Genomic DNA, 18,839 nt, shown 5'->3' with positions numbered 1-18,839 from the left:
CGCCCCCCTGATGGTTTAATATATACTATACTCCTAGGATATAGCCTATACAAAAATAAAAGAAAACTAAATAAATTTCTTAATTTGTAATTTACAGTATGTTTTTAATCATCAGATTATTGAGCTTGATTCCGATTTTGTCCACATTTTCAAGTCACTTCAAACAGTAGCCTATTATCCATAATTCTCCTGTAATTAGCCTATTTGATCAAAACATGATTTTTGTCAATTCAAAAATAGAGCTATCTATTATACATGGGATCATAAAATGACAAAAAAGAAAGTTATATATTGCAAGGGGGGGGGGGGTGTCAGAAACATAAATATGATATTTAAAAAGAGTATAAAATGAGGACCCTAATAAGTATAAATTATAGACATACCCTCTATAGCTTTCAACAAGCTTGATATCAGTAGAGAACCCCAACTCTTGGCAAATTACTATCATCTACAAAGTAATTTAAAAATGGCAAGGCAAAGAAGAATGGCAAGGCAAAGGCACCAGGCAAAGACCATATTACAGCAGAGTTGATAAAGGTATTACTCAGTTCATGCATATCTATATGGCTGTCTTTGTTCCAAAAAGTTTGGATGACACAAAAAGTACCAACAGATTAGAGGTGCAGCACACTCATAGAGCTCTTCAAAAATGGTAATAAGACACTACCTGGGAATTAGAGAGGCATTAGTCTCTCATGCATACCTGGTAAACTTTTTGCACTAATAATCCTCCACAGATTATAGAGTCCACTCAGCAAGTACTTGAGAGAAGAGCAACATGGCTTTAGACCAGGATGTTCATGTACTGATTTGATCTTCACCCTATGGGTGTTAATAGATGATAGCCAAGAGTGGCAAAGCAAATTGTACATGGCATTTATAGACTTTGAAAAGGCCTTTGACTTGCTGCATCACAAAACTGTATAGATACTACTAACCTTTTATGGGAACCCTGAGAAGTTGGTAGCCCTTGTAATGGCTCTATACAAAGGCTTGGAATGTTGTGTTAAAACAATAGAAGAAAGGACAAGATACTTTTGTGTCCTTTCTGGTGCTAAACAAGGCTCTGTCTTGTCACCTTTTCTGTTTACCCTAACCTTTGACCATCTGCTCTGTAACACTAGTACCAGAAGCATACAATTAAACTTAGAGTACCAAGTTAATGATTTAGACTTTGCTGATAATATTGCACTCATTGATTCCTGTAAAGACTAGAAGAATTACTAGAAGCTGTACATGGCAGAGGCTGACTTATGGGACAAAGAATCAACACTGATAAAACAAAAAGTATGACAGTAATAGTTTCACCTTTACACCTGAGATGTAATAACCCAGGCATTGAGCAGGTTCTAGAATTTAAATACCTTGGGAGCACAGTGATGAATACAGGATCAAGTTAAAAAGATATATCACACTGGATTTGGCAGGCCACTGGTACATTCAATAGACTGAAACCAGTATGGAGGTTGCAGAATTTCATCCTCTGACTCAAACTTTGTTTATTCAATAGCAATATTGTCTTTGTCCTGTTATATGCTTCTGAAACATGATATCTGAATAACACACAATAAAGGCAAATTCTAGCTTTTGAGAATACATATCCTCAGAAAATACTAAACATCCATTGGTCACAAAAACTCACTAATGAGAAAGTGAGATGGACAACTAGACAACCCCTTGTAACAGATGTTGGTAGAAATATCTGGGGCATGTACTTTGTATAGACAAATCCTGGATCCCAAAAGCAATGTTCCAGAGGCAACCAGAAAGAAAAGGAAGAAGAGGCAGGCCACACAATATGCTCAGGTCCACCTATCAGACAGACCTGCAAAACGTAAATGCTTCCCTTCAACCACCATGGGAAGATGTTCTTGCTGCAGCAAACATGAGGGATGACTGGCAGCTTCTCATGGATGCCCTGGGTACCTATGGAGGTGCAGGAGAGTCTTAATGTAAAAAAGATAATAAAATAAGGAATCTAATGGTACTAATTTTTATTTTACAAAGATGTTTCCTTCTGCAAATTAGATACCCCCCCCCCCCTCCAAAAAAAAGTAAAATTCATCCTTAATTAATAAGACATTTTTTATCTACTGCATGCTCTTTAATGAAGAAACTGTTCAAGCCAAGATACTGTAAGTTTCCTATATAGGAGTTTTTGACAAGGTGGTTTTAGTAGGATATTTTGTGTATTGATCTGACACTATTTTTAGGAGTTATGGGTTATTGTATTTCCTAGTATGGGACATGATCATCTCCTACTAGGCTGCTAGCTACTGCTACAACCGAGATACAACCTACAATTATGATGTCATTCATCTAGCTTGTACATAAATATAGCCTACAGTTTTTTTGTAAAAATATTTTGTTTTAGGTATTTCTTTTTTTTAACAGTAAGCACTAGATGTGACAATCTCCTTTCAAATAAGTTACTAAACAGCTGTGTATGATGTTTCAGAGCCCAGCTATCTCTGGAAGATAAGAAAGAAAAAAAAAGATGCCATCAATGTGGAATATTGTGCTTGGAGCCACTTTTCTTATTTTTCAAGCCAATGAATTTTCCTTGTTATTCAAACTAAGGGACATTTAGTTTCCTATACAGGGGTATTGGCAATGCAGTTCTAATAGTGTGCTTCTTGTTTTAACCTGATACTATTTTCAGGAGTTATGGGCTATTACATTTCTTACTACTGGATTTGATCATCTCTTACAAGGTTGCTAGCTTCTGCTGCAACCTGGATATGATGATTTATTTTAGTATTTCAGTACTATGGGCTGGAGTAATTCTTTACTATTTATTATTTATAGTTTCTATAAGCTATAGTTCATTCTTTAATAGAGTATTCCATCATCATTCTTATTATCATTAAGTTTTTGTTAGAAATTTAATTTTTATTTTAATAATAGCTGTTGGTGTGGTGCTTCAAGCCAACTTACGCCCCATGTAAGTTGTTATGTGCCATATTAGTTACACACCATTGTAGTTGTGTAATAGAATATCAGGTTTACTGACTCTTGAATATGCAACATATAATTGTCCATGGGAAAAACAATTGGTATTTAGATCTATAATGCATTTTTCTAATGATTGCTCTTGAGATTCGTTGATGGTGATTGCTAATTGAATATTCTCTGTGTCCCTGTTGTCATTTATATACCCACCCCCCCTGTGCCCCCTGGCATCCCCATTGTAGTTGTGTCCCTGTGTCCCGGTTGTCATTTATATTCCCTGTGCCCTGGTGTCCCAGTCTGTAATTTCTCTTTGAGAGTCCCAGTTGTCATTTATATTCCCTGTGTCCTGGTGTCTAATCATCATTTGTGTCCTGGTCTGTAATTTCTCTTTTAGTGTCCCTGTCATCATTTATATTCCCAGTGTCTCAGTTGTCATTTGTGTCCTGGTGTACTGGTCTGTAACGTCATCTTATAATGACGTCATATACAAAACCTTATATACTTATAATGACGTCATATGCAAACCCTCTTTTTACAAAAAAACAAACATGCATACAACTTGTTTATATATATATATATATATATATATATATAGATTTCATTTACTATGTGCTAGAGTTCATTCTTCACTATTTTTAAGGGCTCTAGGCCATTGTCAATCTTACTATAGAATATGTTATTTGCTAGCTACCACTGCAACCTGGATTTAAAAAAAAAACAAAAAACACCATTCTGTTTGTTACAAATGTATTTTTTTTGATTAATCAAAATAATAGTCACTGTTCCTGAACCAGTGTCAGATGGTCAGTATAATTTAGAATTTATTCTTCACTATTATTTATAATTAACTATGTCAATCCTTTATGCAATCTTATTTGAATTAGTAAGGCACAAGCCTCAGAGAATCAGGTAGGTAATTAGGTCCAATATGTTCCCTGACTTGTTCCTTACTAGGTTATAGCTATCTATACAGGCCTAATACTAATGATTGCACACAATTTCCATTTATAATTAACTATACCAAATCTTTATATAATGATTACTAGGTTACAGCTACTGCTGCAACCAGGATTTATTTTAGTGTTTTTGCACTATGAGGTATAATTCATTCTTTACTATAACCTTTCAGTTGCTATGGGCTAGAGATTATTGAGCTTATTATTGTTTTTTTTATAACACTTTAAAATTTTGGTTTCTATGGGCTGTAGCTCACCTTTTACTGTGTGCTATTTTGGCACATTAAATATCTTAATATTTCAGTTAATATAGTATAGAGTTCATTCTTTACTGTAATGTATAGAAAATGCAGTTTTTCATAAAACATTTTTCTATTTAAATTTGTTTTTAATTGCAAAAGGCACTAGATGTGGCTCTCTATGATGCTCCAGTTTCCTGCTAGCTGAGGATAAAAAGAAAAACAAGATACTGTTTATGGAATATTGTAGTTCAAGTAAATTTTGTTATTTTTCAAGCCAGTAGATATTCTTTGTTATACCAAAGCCAAGGGACGGTAAGTTTCCTATGTAGGGGTTTTAGACAAGACAGTTCTTACAGTGTACTTCTTGTTTTGATCTGACTCTATTTTCAGGAGTTGTGGGCTATTGCATTTTTAAGTATTGGACATAATCGTCTCTTACTAGGCTGCTAGCTACTGCTGCAGTCTGGATATCATTTCTTATAATCTGAATAAAATGGTTTCTGGCTCCTAATCCCCCAATGAAGAAACACTAACCCAGTTAAAACAACCAGTGGAGTATTAATATATGCTTAAGATTGAGTGTCACTATCATGAACCAAAGATATGTCACAACATGCAATATTTGTATCATGTTGTAGCCTGAAAACTCACAAGCGTGCATAACTGTATAGTAAGCTGGTCCACTCAAACTTCCATGGATTGTAAACCCAGTCTTTGTGAAGTCTTGACTTGAAGGATGAAGTAGTGGATGCAATCTGTATTTGTCTTATAGACTTTTCCAGATATTGACAATATGGCCTGTGAAAATTATTTGGTGAATTCTAGTCTTTAGTGTCTTCTTTGATAGCTTTTGTAAGTGTTCTCTAGTATGATATTAACTTGTATAATTCCTGAGTGGGTTGTCTATTCTATTTATAGGTTAGCATAGTGTTGCAAGAGGAATAACTTTGCATAGCTGTTTGAAGTTTTAGGTGTTCTAGTTTTCTGTCATATAGCATATTTTGCAAACCTTACAGACCCTTCCACGTATTTGCAATATTACCTTAATTTGCACTTCACATTTATTTCACTGGTACTTCCAGGTAACACAATTACATTTGACATCTAGTAATTTCTTGAAAGCTTCATCATTGGGGGCTGAGACTGTTGTGTCTGAGAGACTATCCTTGTGGGTCACTACATAGCAGGAGGAATACTGTTATTGGTGTTGAGTTTTAGCAGACGGCTTGAAGAGCTTCTTTAGATGTCATCTCCTGTCAGTGCCCATACTTGGGAGGTTGATAAATGAATATGGGGGTGATCTTGTGAAGTAAGGTTATATGTCATAGGTATATCAGGTCTTTGTTGTCAGTAAACCAGTGTAGATCATTTCGGCTCCTTGAAACATTCATCATTAGGCATGTCTCTCATCTTAGTTACTCCCTTATTAGCTCTCCTTTACACCTCTTCCAGAAGCTCTATGTTACCCCTGTATCCTGGTGATACTGTGCACATTCCAAAATCAAGCACTAGTCTGACGAGGGCCCTTGTATAACCTCACAAAAACATTGACAGACCTATTGGAAGTATGGTGATTATGCATTTCAGTAAGCCAAGACTAGAGTTAGCTTTTGATGCTGCTTGTTGGCAGTGTCCATAAAACTTCAACTGCTTGTCAATGAGTACTTCCTGGTCTTATCTTTATTGCTGATTTGAACTTGAATATCGGACTGCTATTTCTGGTCACAGGCGGTATGCTGAAGGTGGTAATTGTTACTGTGTTACTGTCAATTCGGACAGTAACATGGACAGTTTGAAGTTGAATATCAGACTGCTATTTCTGGTCACAGGTGGTATGCTGAAGGTGGTGATTGTTACTGTCAATATAGACAGAACTGCATTTATTGGTATTGGAGTATAGCGGCCATTTGTTGGTTCACTGTTAGATTTTCTTTGTCTGATTCCACACTTAGCTTGTTTGAAAATTGGTATTTTTAGTCATGTTTTGATTGTTTTTCTGTTACTCTTAGTTTTAAATTTGAGAGTATAACTGCCAGAAAGATTCAGGTGTCTGATTCAAATTCTTTTAGATTTGCTGAACCCGAGTCAATTTTCCTTTGGTCAAGCTTGGCAGAGATTTCTTGGCGAATCTTTGAGAAGGATTTTCTGTTCTTCTTTGTCTAATTCTTTTTATCGTTTTTTTTTTAATGACTTCTCTTGACGTGTACACTATAGTGCCTTCTGGTTACAGGCAAAGAAGGACTTTTCCTTCAATTTCTTGGATGACCCCTGGACTTATCAGTAGTTGGATGAAAATCATAAGACTTAGTTAGAAAAATCCATAAAAAAAACTACAGGTTTGGATGGGGCTGCCATCAATACCATCTAGCTGTTTTCTGTTGCAATATTCATACTTCATATAGGGCTTAACCTTTCCTAAAGTTTTGAAAAAATTTATCATCCTTGGTCTCAGATGTTGAGACTGTTAGACATGAACTATAACTTTTAAATTCTTTATTTATATATATTTTTTTTTTAGCTGTGTTAAAGAAATGGATCATTCAAGACACATAAAAAAAAGGAGACAGAGTCCATCACCAATAAAAGATGGCATAATGAACTTTGAAAAATTTAGAAGAGAGTTGGATCAAATTTTCTTCTCAGCAGAAATGCTCAGAAAGCACTATATTGAAAAGGAAGATTTTTGGAAATTTTATAGAAAATTATATGAAGTTCAAAGAAGCAAAAATTCAACAGGTATGTCAGTCTTTTTTCTTTCCTTGTTGCTTGAATAATTTGTTTTAACGCTTTTAGCTTTAATTACATTTATTTTTTATAGCATTTTATAATACCAAATGACCAAGAGTATGCTTCTATTCTTGGTAATTATATAGGCTCTTTACCTATATATAGGTATTGTGTATTGAATATGGAACAGCAAATAATCTAAGACAAATTCTTGGGAAAACTGATACCTGGGAAACTAGTAGTACATAATAAGTTCAACTTAGTACATAATATTCCTGTAATACATGTAAGCAGCTTGTTTTGTTTAAGAACTACTCTTTTCTTGTTCTATATTACGAAATCAGACAAAACAGGCTGAAAGTTACAATAAATACTTTTAATATATTTATTTGAATTGCATTATTTTGTTATTATTATTAAACTATTATAATTTGCATTTTTGTTTTCTCATTTCTTTTTTCTTACCAGTCAGGCTATCAAGTTAATTTAACTCAATTAGGCGGCAAAGTATGTAGCATTATTATCATACGTGTACCCGATTTTTGTTTCCTCCAATATATAAGCTACTTTGAGGATTAGGATAATCCAAAAAGCATGCCTGGGTATAAGTGAGCCTGTCGCCCCTCTGGCCTCACAAAGCAGGCCTGTGTGGCCTGAACGGTCTGTGGATGATTGAGAATTAACTTTGTAACATCTGTTTACAGTTGTCCTGCTATCTGGTTATTTGATATATAATAAATGCATAAGAATTCACTTGAACCTAAACTCGTTGAATTGGATTCCTGAAGAAGAATTTTTAGATCACTTGGAGTTGTAAAAAAAATTTGATGTAAAAATGGTTACAGATTGGAATAAAAAGGGTTAGGTGTAGTCAAGAGGCCACAGGCTGCACAAATATGGACTGATGCAGTGAGCTACTTCAAGGTAAAAAAAATTACTCGAGGGTGATATAGTCAGAGATTTTCCAATAAGTTCTAATTTCAATTTTTCAAAAATTATGTTTTCTTTTTTAGCTGCTTCAATTGAAGCATCGTTACATATAGGCTATAATGAATGACAATACATGCTTCAGCTCCCATAAGCTGATTTTTGTGATTCTTGGCCCTCGCCACTTTTCACCTTCTTTTGCCAGTTTTGAGCTAAAATAATCAGTTCTTTTATGATTAAAAACACTTTTGAAATATATTCCTCAACATAAGAAAGAGAATATACAAACAATATAAAAAATATATTCAAGATTTGCGTCTGGTTTGGCCAGTTTCAAATAATAACAAACCTTAAAATAGTCCTGATAGATTCCCCAAGATAAAAATAAATAAAACAAATACAAACAATCAACAAGAATATATCAATATAATACATTTAAAAAAATCAGCTCACGTATAAATAAAACAATAAAAAAAAAAAAAAAAAAAAATCTAGACTTGTCTTAAGGAGCACAGCAAAGTCAATGGGAGAACACAGAATCAAATGGGCAAGTAAAATTTTCCTTGACTTAGATTATGCTGGTGATTTAAGCATCCTAAATGAAAGTGTGAGTAAGACGAATGAACTTTTAGAGGTTTTGCGAGTTCAGGCTGCTAGAATAGCTTTGAAAATTAACGTTCAGATGACTAAGTCGCTAAGACTAGGAATAAGGGAAGATAGAAAGGTGACATTGGGTAACGAAAAGATCGATCAAGTGGATAGCTTCACTTTCCTAGGTAGTGTTATTAGTGGTACAGTGGGTACAGTGAAGATGTTAAAGTAGAATAAAGGCCCAGAGCGTTTTTTTCACCTTTGAAAAAAAGTTCGGAAGAATTGGAAGCGAAGTCTTCAAACCAAGGTTTGAATATTGGAAGTTACAGTGATGATAGTGGTAAGTATGGTTCTGAATTGTTGGCGCTCCCAAGAAATGGAGGAAGGTTTACAAGATGTTTTCTGAGAAATTGCCTACGGATTGTTTTGGGTATTTGACTGACTAACTGTATTTCGAAGAGTGGGCTGTAAGAAAGTGTGGCTCAATTTTCTAGGGCTATAATGAGAGAAAGGTTAAGATGTCTAAGATAGCTAGGGCACGCTCTGCAGATGACAGATTGCCAAAGATTGTCCTTTTCGGCCAATTGTCCAGGGCTGAAAGAAAAGTAAGTTATCCTGGGTTTAGGTGGGAGGATGTTGTAAGGAAAGATTGAAGGGAAATGGGAACTTCCTGAGAGGGTGTAAAGAGGGAAGCTTTGAATAGATTGGCATGGAGGATGAGTATGTGTATCTTCGTTGGCCTCAAGTGGCTTGGTGGTGCGGTGAGTTTTAGCTATAGTCTTAGAGAAGCAACCAGTTGAAGCATTTTTGTTGTCCACCCTAGGCTGGTGTTTTCATTTTATTCTATTTTCTTATTAATTTTGCATCATTTTGAATTAAAATAACCAGTTACTTTATGAATAAATAAATAATTTCAGGACAGTTCTTTAACATTTATCAGGAATTTCGGGTAGCAACCATTTGGGGCCTTTTTATCGTCCTAACTAAGCTGGTGTTCTCCTTCCCCCCTCTTTTCGTCTTTCACTTTTTTCGCCAGTTTTCACCACTTTGAGCTGAAGCAACCACTTACTTTTCGATTAATAAGCACTTTCAGAGTGTGTTATTTGGTATTTGAGATGAATAAATATTCATTCAACTAACAGATAAACAATACAAAGATAAATTTACCTATAATCCTTATAGCTTTTATGGCCAGCCCAAAACAACAAACAAGCCTCGTAGTTACAGATTCCACAAAGCAGTTTAAAACAGCATATTGGGACAAAAAAAAAATCTCATCACTTGACACCCTATTCTATACAAAAAAAGATGAAAAAAGCCATAGATCCTATACTATGAATCAGTACCTCTTCAGAAATACAATATTTATTATCAACCTTTGAGTAGCAGCCCATTTATGTTTTTATTTTGTTCTTACTAGGCTAGTGTGCACTCTCTTCTTTTTGGCTTTTCTTAATATCTCAGTTTTGAAGTTACATCTCTTTTTTCTTTTTTGTTGTATTTCCATTTGAAGTCAGAGGAAAAATTAATAAATCAAATGACTCTACTGAGAATGATGTAATTGATTGTTCTTTGCAACGTCTATTAAATGACGTCTGTTACTTAACTTTTGATTTATTTTTAGGTGGACGTTATGCTAACATAGTCATTTTGCTCTTAATAACGTTTAAGCTGTTACTTTCTATTAAGTATGAAGAAAAAGTAGGCTAACGATATTAAAAGAAAACGTTAGGCTAACATTATAGTCATTTTGCTCTTAATAACATTTAAGCAGTTATTTTCTATAAACTGTGAAGAAAAGATAGGCTAACGGTATAGATAGAAAATATTAAGGTCTAACATCAAGGCCGTATCTAGGGGGGGGGTAGGGGGTTTTGAACCCCACACCCCTCAAAATGTTGGTTTGACTCGTAAAAACGTAACGAAACGGATATAGCCTTAACAAATTTCCTATATGCCTTTTGAGTTTCTTGTGGAAACCCTCTCCTCCCCCCGAAAAAATCCTTTTGTAAAACCCCCGGAAAAAAATCCTTGATACGGCACCGACTAACATTATAGTTGTTTTACTATTAGTAACTTTTAAGTAGTTATTTTATATAGTTTTTGAGCAGTTATTCTATATAAAGTATGGGGAAAAGTTGTTAATTTTTAGACAGAATCAAAATCATGGCTAGAAATTAACAAAACATGTTATAACACTTAATGCTTTTCTTATTTTCTAGAGCTTCCCATTTCGAAACTAAATAGTGTACCATTTACCATCCACTTTCCGTCTACTGAATTCCTTTTTTCACATCTACCACCTAGAGACAGAGATGATACGAGAGTAGCGCTGAGAAAGAGTGATATAGATGATGTCAAAATAATTATTCAACTATATGTCAATTTTTTGCAAAAGGATAAATTTTCTAAACTGAAGAAGTTGAGGCAATCTCAGAAAAATCTACCAATAGCGGATTACAGGTCTGTAACCACATTTTGTTGTTGAGGCTTATGCGTTATAAATTAAAGTGGTAATGTGATTCCAAAATCAGCATATCTAGAAATCAGTAACAGGTTATAAGTCCCTATTACATTTTGTTATTGTGCGTTATGAATTATTGAATGAAGTGCTAACAAAATTGAAAATCGCATAACTGAAAATAATTTACAAACACAAGACTTGTTACAGTAAATAAATAAGTATATAGGAATTTACCAACTGACAAAAAGCACTCCACATTAGGCAAGCCCAATTGAACCCATACTACTTTTATAGCTACAAACATGTCTGCGACTTTAATTTCGTATCAAATGTAACTACTTTAAAAAATTGGAGCAACAGACACATTTAGAAATTTTTTATTTAGCTTTTTATTCCGTAGCTGAAATTGCTTTTAATTGCTTTTATATACTAAGTTAGAGTCAAAGAACTATTGTTTTTGTGCGATTACTTGGTTACAGCATGGAGTGCTTGGAACAACAATGGAAATCATATACTTTAAATAATTATTGAACACTGGATGTCTTACATTAAATAAATAATTATATAGGAACCAGTCTGTAATTTCTCTTTGAGTGTCCCGGTCGTCATTTGTGTCCCGGTGTCCCGGTCTGTAATTTCGTCAGTCGACAAACATGACGTCAGTCGACACACAAACATGACGTCAGTCAACAGACAAACAACTTATTTTTATGTATATAGAAGATATACAAACTGACCTCCAGCACTCCACATTAGGCTGGAAGCACAAACTACATATGTGTAGCTTCAAACGTGCTTGCGACTTCAATTTAGTAATCAAGTCTAATTAATTGAAAAGATGTTTTTTCACCTTTTTTTCATAGCTTAAATCACTTTCATTTGCTTTAATCAAGCAGTTCGTCGTAACAAACTGTAAGTAAGGAGTGACTCGGTCCATTAGTAACCAAAATTCTAAAAAACAGAATTTTTGATATCAGTAGATACATGAAGGAAATTGACTTCTTATGCTGATTCCAAATATATAAAATTCATTAAATTTAATGTTGCCAATCTAAAGCTACGAGCCTGAGAAAAACTGTCTGATTTTTGGAAAAAGGAAGAAACACCCCCAAAAAGTCAAAAAATCTTAATGAAAATTGCCCCGTCCGATTTGGCATATCAGAGAACCTTACTACAGAGGTTTCAATTACCCACCAGCAAAAATGTGGAATTTGTATTATTTTTTGCCAGAAGAAAGGGAAAGGATGCGTGTTTATTTTTTACTTAATTTTTTTTTGAGGGGGTGATTGTATCGAACCAATGGTCCTAGAAGATAGTGAGAGAGTACGTTCGATAAAAAATCCAAAGTTCAATTACTCTTTTTAAGTGACCAAAAAGATTGGGGGGTACGTATTCCCCTCCCACGCCCTTTTCCCCCAAAGCTGCCCAATAACTATGCACAATGATCCAATAACTATGTCTTTTGGACTCCCACAATCCGTGGGGAAGGATCTGTATGTTATCAAATTTGACCATTGTTGCGAAGAGGCGGGAGGGGATTTTTCTGCTGGGGTGATTTGCATGCCGAGAATTTTCTGTGTGTAGGGCCGTTTCCGGGTGTAAATTTTTCAGGGAAGTTTTGACTGAGAGATTTGACATAATTCCTACGTGAAATTCTTTTTATTTGTCTTATTTCTGTCTGCCAAATCGATTTTTGATGTGGAGGTATTCCGGGAGAATCGTATGGGTGAAATTTTCAGTGGCTTTTGAATTGTCTGGGGAATGTTTCAGCGGTGGGTGGATTCTCTGCAGGATGAATTCTTCACAGGAGAATTTTTTGCAGGACAAATTCCCCTTGGGTGATCTTTCCGCATAAGCTATTTTCCACTGGTGGGGGGGATGTCAGTAAAACATTTTCCACCGAAGGGGGATTTCTGGAGTGATTGGAAAAACGATTAGAAAATAAAGTCTTTTTCCAATGAGGGAGTATGCTAAAGACAATTTTTCTGACGGTATTGTTCTAAAAAAAAATTGTGGCGATGGATTTCCAGCGATGATGGACGTTTCCAGAGGACATTTTGCTGGGAGAGAATTTTTACGTTGGGATCTTCCATAAGAAAAGGAAATTTTCATGAAGGGGGAGCCAGATTTATCAGCATTATTTCAAAAACGATCAAAAATTAATTTTAAAAATCTAATTTTTTCAACTAAAAGTAAGGAGCAACTTTAGTTGAATGTTTAGTTATACCATCTAATGGAGTGCGTTGATAGTGCCCTAGAATTTTTTTTATTCCTCTTACTGTGTTCATAGATTTTAGAAAAGTTTTTGACACCATTGATTTTAATCTTTTATTAAGTAGGCTAGCTTATTTAGGAGTCCTTGAAAAGTGTTTGGAATGGTTTAGGTCTTACCTGCATGGTAGGTCCATCAAAGTTATTATAGATGGTGTTGTAGGGAAAGCCTTCAATGTGAATTGTGGAGTACCCCAATGTTCGGTATTAGGACCTTTACTGTTTCTGATATACGTGGATACAATGCGTTTTTACCTTCCTGATGCCGTAGCTACATCATTCGCAGATGACACAGCGCTTGCAGTGATTGGGGAATCTGTCGATAACTAATGTAGCTCTGGAGAATTTATCTCAGTTCACAAAGCATAGTTTTCTTGCAGTGAGTATTGAGAAGACTAATTATATGATTTTTAGTCGTATTGGTAAAGTGGTAAATCATTGTCATAGTATTCTTTTACAAGGTGTATCCATTAGTCATGTTTTTCAATGTAGATATCTATTATTTTATTTTGATGTAAATTTTAGTTGGATTTGTCATTGCAAAATTTTATCTTCAAAATTGTCTCGTGGAGTTGGTATTTTAAGAAGATTTCATAATTTTTTTCATCTACATGTTCTGAAAGCAATTTATTATTCATACACTTATTTAGTGTATGGTTGTTCATTGTATGCAAGCTATTTTTCTAGTCCTGTGAAAAGGGTCCATATTATGGAGAATAAGGCAATTAGAATTTTGGGTGAGTATCTTGCGTGTGGTAGTACTAGAGATTGTTTTAGAAAGTTAGATATTTTGAATATTGATTTTACTAAGTCTCAGTCGATTTTAATTTTTGTATACCAGGTTTTAAATGGATTTCTCCTCGGTATTTTAGAAGTTTTTATTGATGTAATTCAAATTAATACGATTATTCTACTAAGAACTCTGAACAGTTGACTAGTGAAATTAGGCATACAACGCAATATGGGTTTATGATCAAAAATGTAGGTGTTGATGTTTGGAACTCAATTCCAGAGAGTGTTAGGTGGTCTGAAAACCTCATGTTATTTAAAGCAGGAAATTTTTTTTTTTTTGAATAAATTGTAAATTATATTGGTTAAAAATTTATCCTTTTTTTTTTCTCCAAGATAAGAGATGCCTGTTCGAGAGATTGCATAGTGTTTCGTCTGTTTTTTTTTCTTTGCTCATTTCTTGGATTTTGAATGAATAGTTATCATTAATATGTTGTTGTTTTGCTGCTGAACAGGGACATTTTAGGTCCCTAAATCGAGCAGCATATCATTGATTGTAAGTACAATTTTAGTAGTTTTTTTTTGGTGAAATAAACGTATACCTACCTACCTACCTACCTACTTCCCTAAAGCCAATATTAGCCTATTTGTAAACAATGGGCAAAGGTCATAACTTGTAGCCCTTTCCCCGGGGGTTTAGGGGATTGATTCATCCTCAAAGAGATAGTTGTTAGACTTTCCGACTATGTCGAACAGAATGGCTATCGCAAAATTTTGACCGAGTGACGTTGGTAAAAATATGAGCGTGGAAGGGGGCCTAATTGCCCTCTAATTATTTTGGTCACTTAAAAAGGGCACTAGAACTTTTAATTTCCGTTCTAATGAGCCCTCTCGCTATATATGAATACTACTGGGTAGATATGATCACCCCTAGGAAAAAAACAACAAATAAACACGCATCCGTGAATCTGGCAAAAAATACAAATTCCACATTGGCAGACAGGAGCTTGAAACCTCCATCATAAGGTTCTCTGATATGCTGAATCTGATGGTGTGATTTTCATTAAGATTCTTTGACTTTTACGGATTGTTACTCCTTTTTTCGAAAATTGGGCAAATTTTCTCAGGCTCGTAACTTTTGATTAGTAACACTAAACTTGATGAAACTTACATATTAGAAAACAGCATAAAAGTCCGATTCTTTTCATATGTCTATTGGTATCGAAATTCAGTTTTTTAGAGTTTCGGTTGTTTTATCAAACACGAACTGTTTGATAAAATACACCCTGTTATTAAGTATTATCTAAGTTGTCCTTACTTGCAGTTCGTCGCCACGGACTGTTTGATAAAACATGCCCTGTGTTTAAGTATAATCTAAATTGTTTTCATTTGTATGGAAATGTAAACTCTGCACTAAAAAAGCCACGAGAACCTCGCTAGACATACATGTTTGTCCAGGATCTAGTAACGGGTAATCTTGGTTTCAACTTCCACGCCGCTAGCAATTCTTTCCAGAAATTTGGGACTTTGAAACTAAAATATAAGGGAAAAATATTATTCATCACTCTAAATTTAGATAATTGTATTGATATATTAAAAAAAAGGCATAGGAAATTATAGGATTGTACCCACAAGTTGTTAGTGAGGGCTATATAATATTAGTTGGAACACTAATATTAATAATAACTAATAATAATGGAACACTAATAATATTAATAATAAAATGAAACTTCATCTAAAAAAACAAGATAACAATATTTTTATTGTGGAAAATTAAAAATAAATAGTCGAATATTCAAAAACGCAACCAAATTATAAGTCTGTAGCCGTTTTTTTGTTAATGAAGTCCGATAATTTGTAATTTGAGTGCTAAAGATCGTGAAATTTGAAACTAATAAAAACAGTATTGAAATGGCTATATACTTTTAAAAAAGGCTGAATGTTTTTAGCAAAGATCGTCAATAACAAATAATAGAATTAATTAAAATCCCATGCTCCTTCCTCCTTAAAGCTGCACGCGTTACTGCCACAAAAGAAAGGATAGATACTATTTACTCGCCCTGTGCTCAGTTTGTCATTTCCAATGGCCGTATTAAGATGTTTTCCTCAATAGTCCCAACTAACTATCTGACTCGTACTGTTTACCGAGAGGTTTTGAAAGAGTTTCATCTCCTTTATCATGAAGCCCTTAATAATTCCTGATATCTGACTTAGTCTAGATACCACTTATTCGGCTCTGTTTTTTAAGTTATTGGTGCATTATCAAGAAAATATTTTCATTTTCCCTCTTTTATCCTTTGTGACACATTTTTAGCTCTAGTTTTTTTTTTTAAGGGTCGAGTTGTATTTTTCATTTTAGTGTTTTGACACTAGTTTCTAAAGAAAAAAGATAAAGCATCTTTGGTGAATAATTAAAGCATGATTTTTCTAGATCGTGCTTTAGTTATATGCCCTTTGAACTTAATGAACATTATAGAAAAAAATTCAAGAAAAGGCAAGAAAAGGAAAATAATGAAATCATTCTCCAATTCTTCAGACAACGTCATAAAAGAAAACAAAAACTGCTCAACTTTACCATATGTCTCTAGACTCATCGATAAACTTGGACAAATTTTACGTAAACAAAATCAGTTCGGCTCTTTCAAAAATGCACTCAAGATTGAAGGTTTTTTCTACTGCGGGAAAGACTGAACCTAATGCTGACACGACGTGATGACGTAACCTAAGCTTCCATACTAAAGGGTTTATTCAAAGGAATTCACCGTCCCAAAATATTTTAGGAACGGTATAAATATAATAAAATAATACATAATAGCCTCATTTTAAAAAAGAGATACTGGGAATATTTTTGTTAATCTTTATTTATATAAAAATGTAATTCAAATGAATTCATTATGCATTCCAAAAGTCAAAGTAATCGGACGACAGCTACCATCCCCCCCCACCCACACACGCATACTCGTCGTAATTTCCCGAAATGCGCCTGATAGAAATTTTTCGATAGCCGTTTGTTCAGAAAATAGTCCAAAGATCATAGGCAACGCAATTCGCTGCCTATTAAAAATCTAAAGGGCAATAGTTCTATTGCCCTTTCTAACGGTCAAAAGTAAGGGGAGGGCAACCAGACCCCCCTCCTCGCCCATCATTTCCTAAAATATATCCAATCAATATTTTGAGATAGCCATTTTTTCAACGTAGATAAAAAGGTCCAGTAATTATGTCTTAGACTGACCCAACAAAATACATTTAAAATGTGTTAATTTCTTTTACATTAATAAATAAAAAATTGCTTGAACTATAATATATATTATATATTATATATATTATATATATATATATATATATATATATATATATATATATATCATTTGTTTCATATATATATATATATATATATATATATATATATATATATATATATATATATATATATATATATATATATATATATATATATATATATATATATATATATATATCATTTGTTTCATTAATTTGTTTCAGTAAAGTACAAATTATGTTCTGGTCTTGGAAAGGCATAGGGGTTGTCAGCCCTACTCATGTTAATTTTTCTTCGTTTTGAGTTTGACTCAATTATTTATTTTTAATTTCTGTTCGTTATGAGTTACATTTACTTATCGATGGTGATTTGTGGGGGTTTTTTACGCTTGGAAATTATTTGATTTATTTCTGTTCATTGTTGGCTTAGTGGAGCTATTTACTTTTCTTTGAAAAACTTGTTTTGCAGAAGAAGTTTTAAAACTAATCTATGGAAAGATTTGCCTTTTATATCACAACAGCCCTACCTCTTATTAGTGATTTATCTGTCATAGAGTAAGGTAAAATGAGCCATTAGATCACATTCTCGGGGTTTCCATCAGATGGCTAATTTTATCATGTCATTGTGACACATATGCTCTATGAAAGCTTGGACTATCTGTAGTTTAAACCTTTTTTGTGTTTACTTTCCACAGTTATTTCCTTCTAGGCTGTAGAATTCATTAGAACGAAAGCTTTTGTAATGGAAGTAAAGAGCAAAGTTAAAACTTAGTACAGACAAAAAATATTGCTTCGAATCTTATGCAACTGATAAAACCATCTCAGATAAATATTCTTGTATTTTCTTGTATTTATTGAATTTTGAAAAAAACTAGCGCTTTATGGAAAACATAGAAAGTTGTATGATTTTTGTAGAGTAGTAGAAATATAAAGCGCTTTAGGATGTATTTACAGTAGTAAAATAAAGTAGTTTAGGATGCTCTCATATAATTTGAATCTGATTAATTTAGTGCGACATGTTGGCTATTGTTTTTTAGACAATTTAGAAGATGTCCAGGTAGTATCAAGATTATAGACTAACTTAAGAAATTTCCATCACAGCTGTAAATTTTCGGTACTGACAGAGCCGACGCTCTAGCATTACCTTTAGTAAAAACCATAAGGCTTGAATGTATTATTTATTGATTTTCATTTTTTCGCAGAGACACTTTATATGTAAGGGGCGGTCCCAGAGACTTCGAAGGGAATTCATTCGATTGAAAATTGAAAGTTCTAGTGCTCTTTTTAAGAGTCAAGACTGATCAGAGAGAGTCAAGTCCCCTTCTGCCCCCTTTTAAGTGGTCCTTGTCACCAGAGACATCAAAATCTGAAATCGCCTTGGCTATATGGCAATAACTGTGCCTTTGGGGATTCAGTTTCTATTTTTTACAATGATATAAAGTTTTAAACTTTACTTTGACTTAATACTCTTGCTCAGCAGGGTCGCCAGCGTAAAGCCAATAAAAGATAAAAAAAATGATACAAAAGTTTTGCTGAAGAATGTCGTCCAAAAAAAAATTCCCCAAGAAAAGTAAAGAGCTAGGTTCAACACCAAAAGAAATAAAGATTGCCGGGATAGGGGATGCCCCCCTTGTCATCTAAAGACTAGCACATAAAAAGTTAAGAGCGAAAATATGTATTCAGCAGAGCAAAAAAAATTGA

General features: G+C 33.9%; 1 protein-coding gene across 2 annotated transcripts in view; it reads left to right on the top strand.

Moving 5' to 3' along the window:
* Window positions 1-18,839, top strand: part of LOC136037873 (probable ATP-dependent RNA helicase DHX34) — a 291,716-nt gene that overhangs the window by 122,340 nt on the left and 150,537 nt on the right. For both annotated transcript variants that reach the window (XM_065720723.1, XM_065720724.1), the window contains exons 2-3: window positions 6,669-6,886; window positions 10,618-10,858. In XM_065720723.1, the coding sequence (XP_065576795.1) occupies window positions 6,682-6,886; window positions 10,618-10,858 (446 nt within the window). In that variant the 5' untranslated portion in view covers window positions 6,669-6,681. The remainder of the gene's footprint in view (window positions 1-6,668; window positions 6,887-10,617; window positions 10,859-18,839) is intronic.

The sequence above is a fragment of the Artemia franciscana genome, chromosome 17, assembly GCF_032884065.1.
Source record: "Artemia franciscana chromosome 17, ASM3288406v1, whole genome shotgun sequence".
Taxonomy (NCBI): Eukaryota; Metazoa; Arthropoda; class Branchiopoda; order Anostraca; family Artemiidae; genus Artemia; species Artemia franciscana.
The sequence above is the reverse complement of the archived record's forward strand: the minus strand, read 5'-3'. Positions and strand labels throughout refer to the sequence as shown.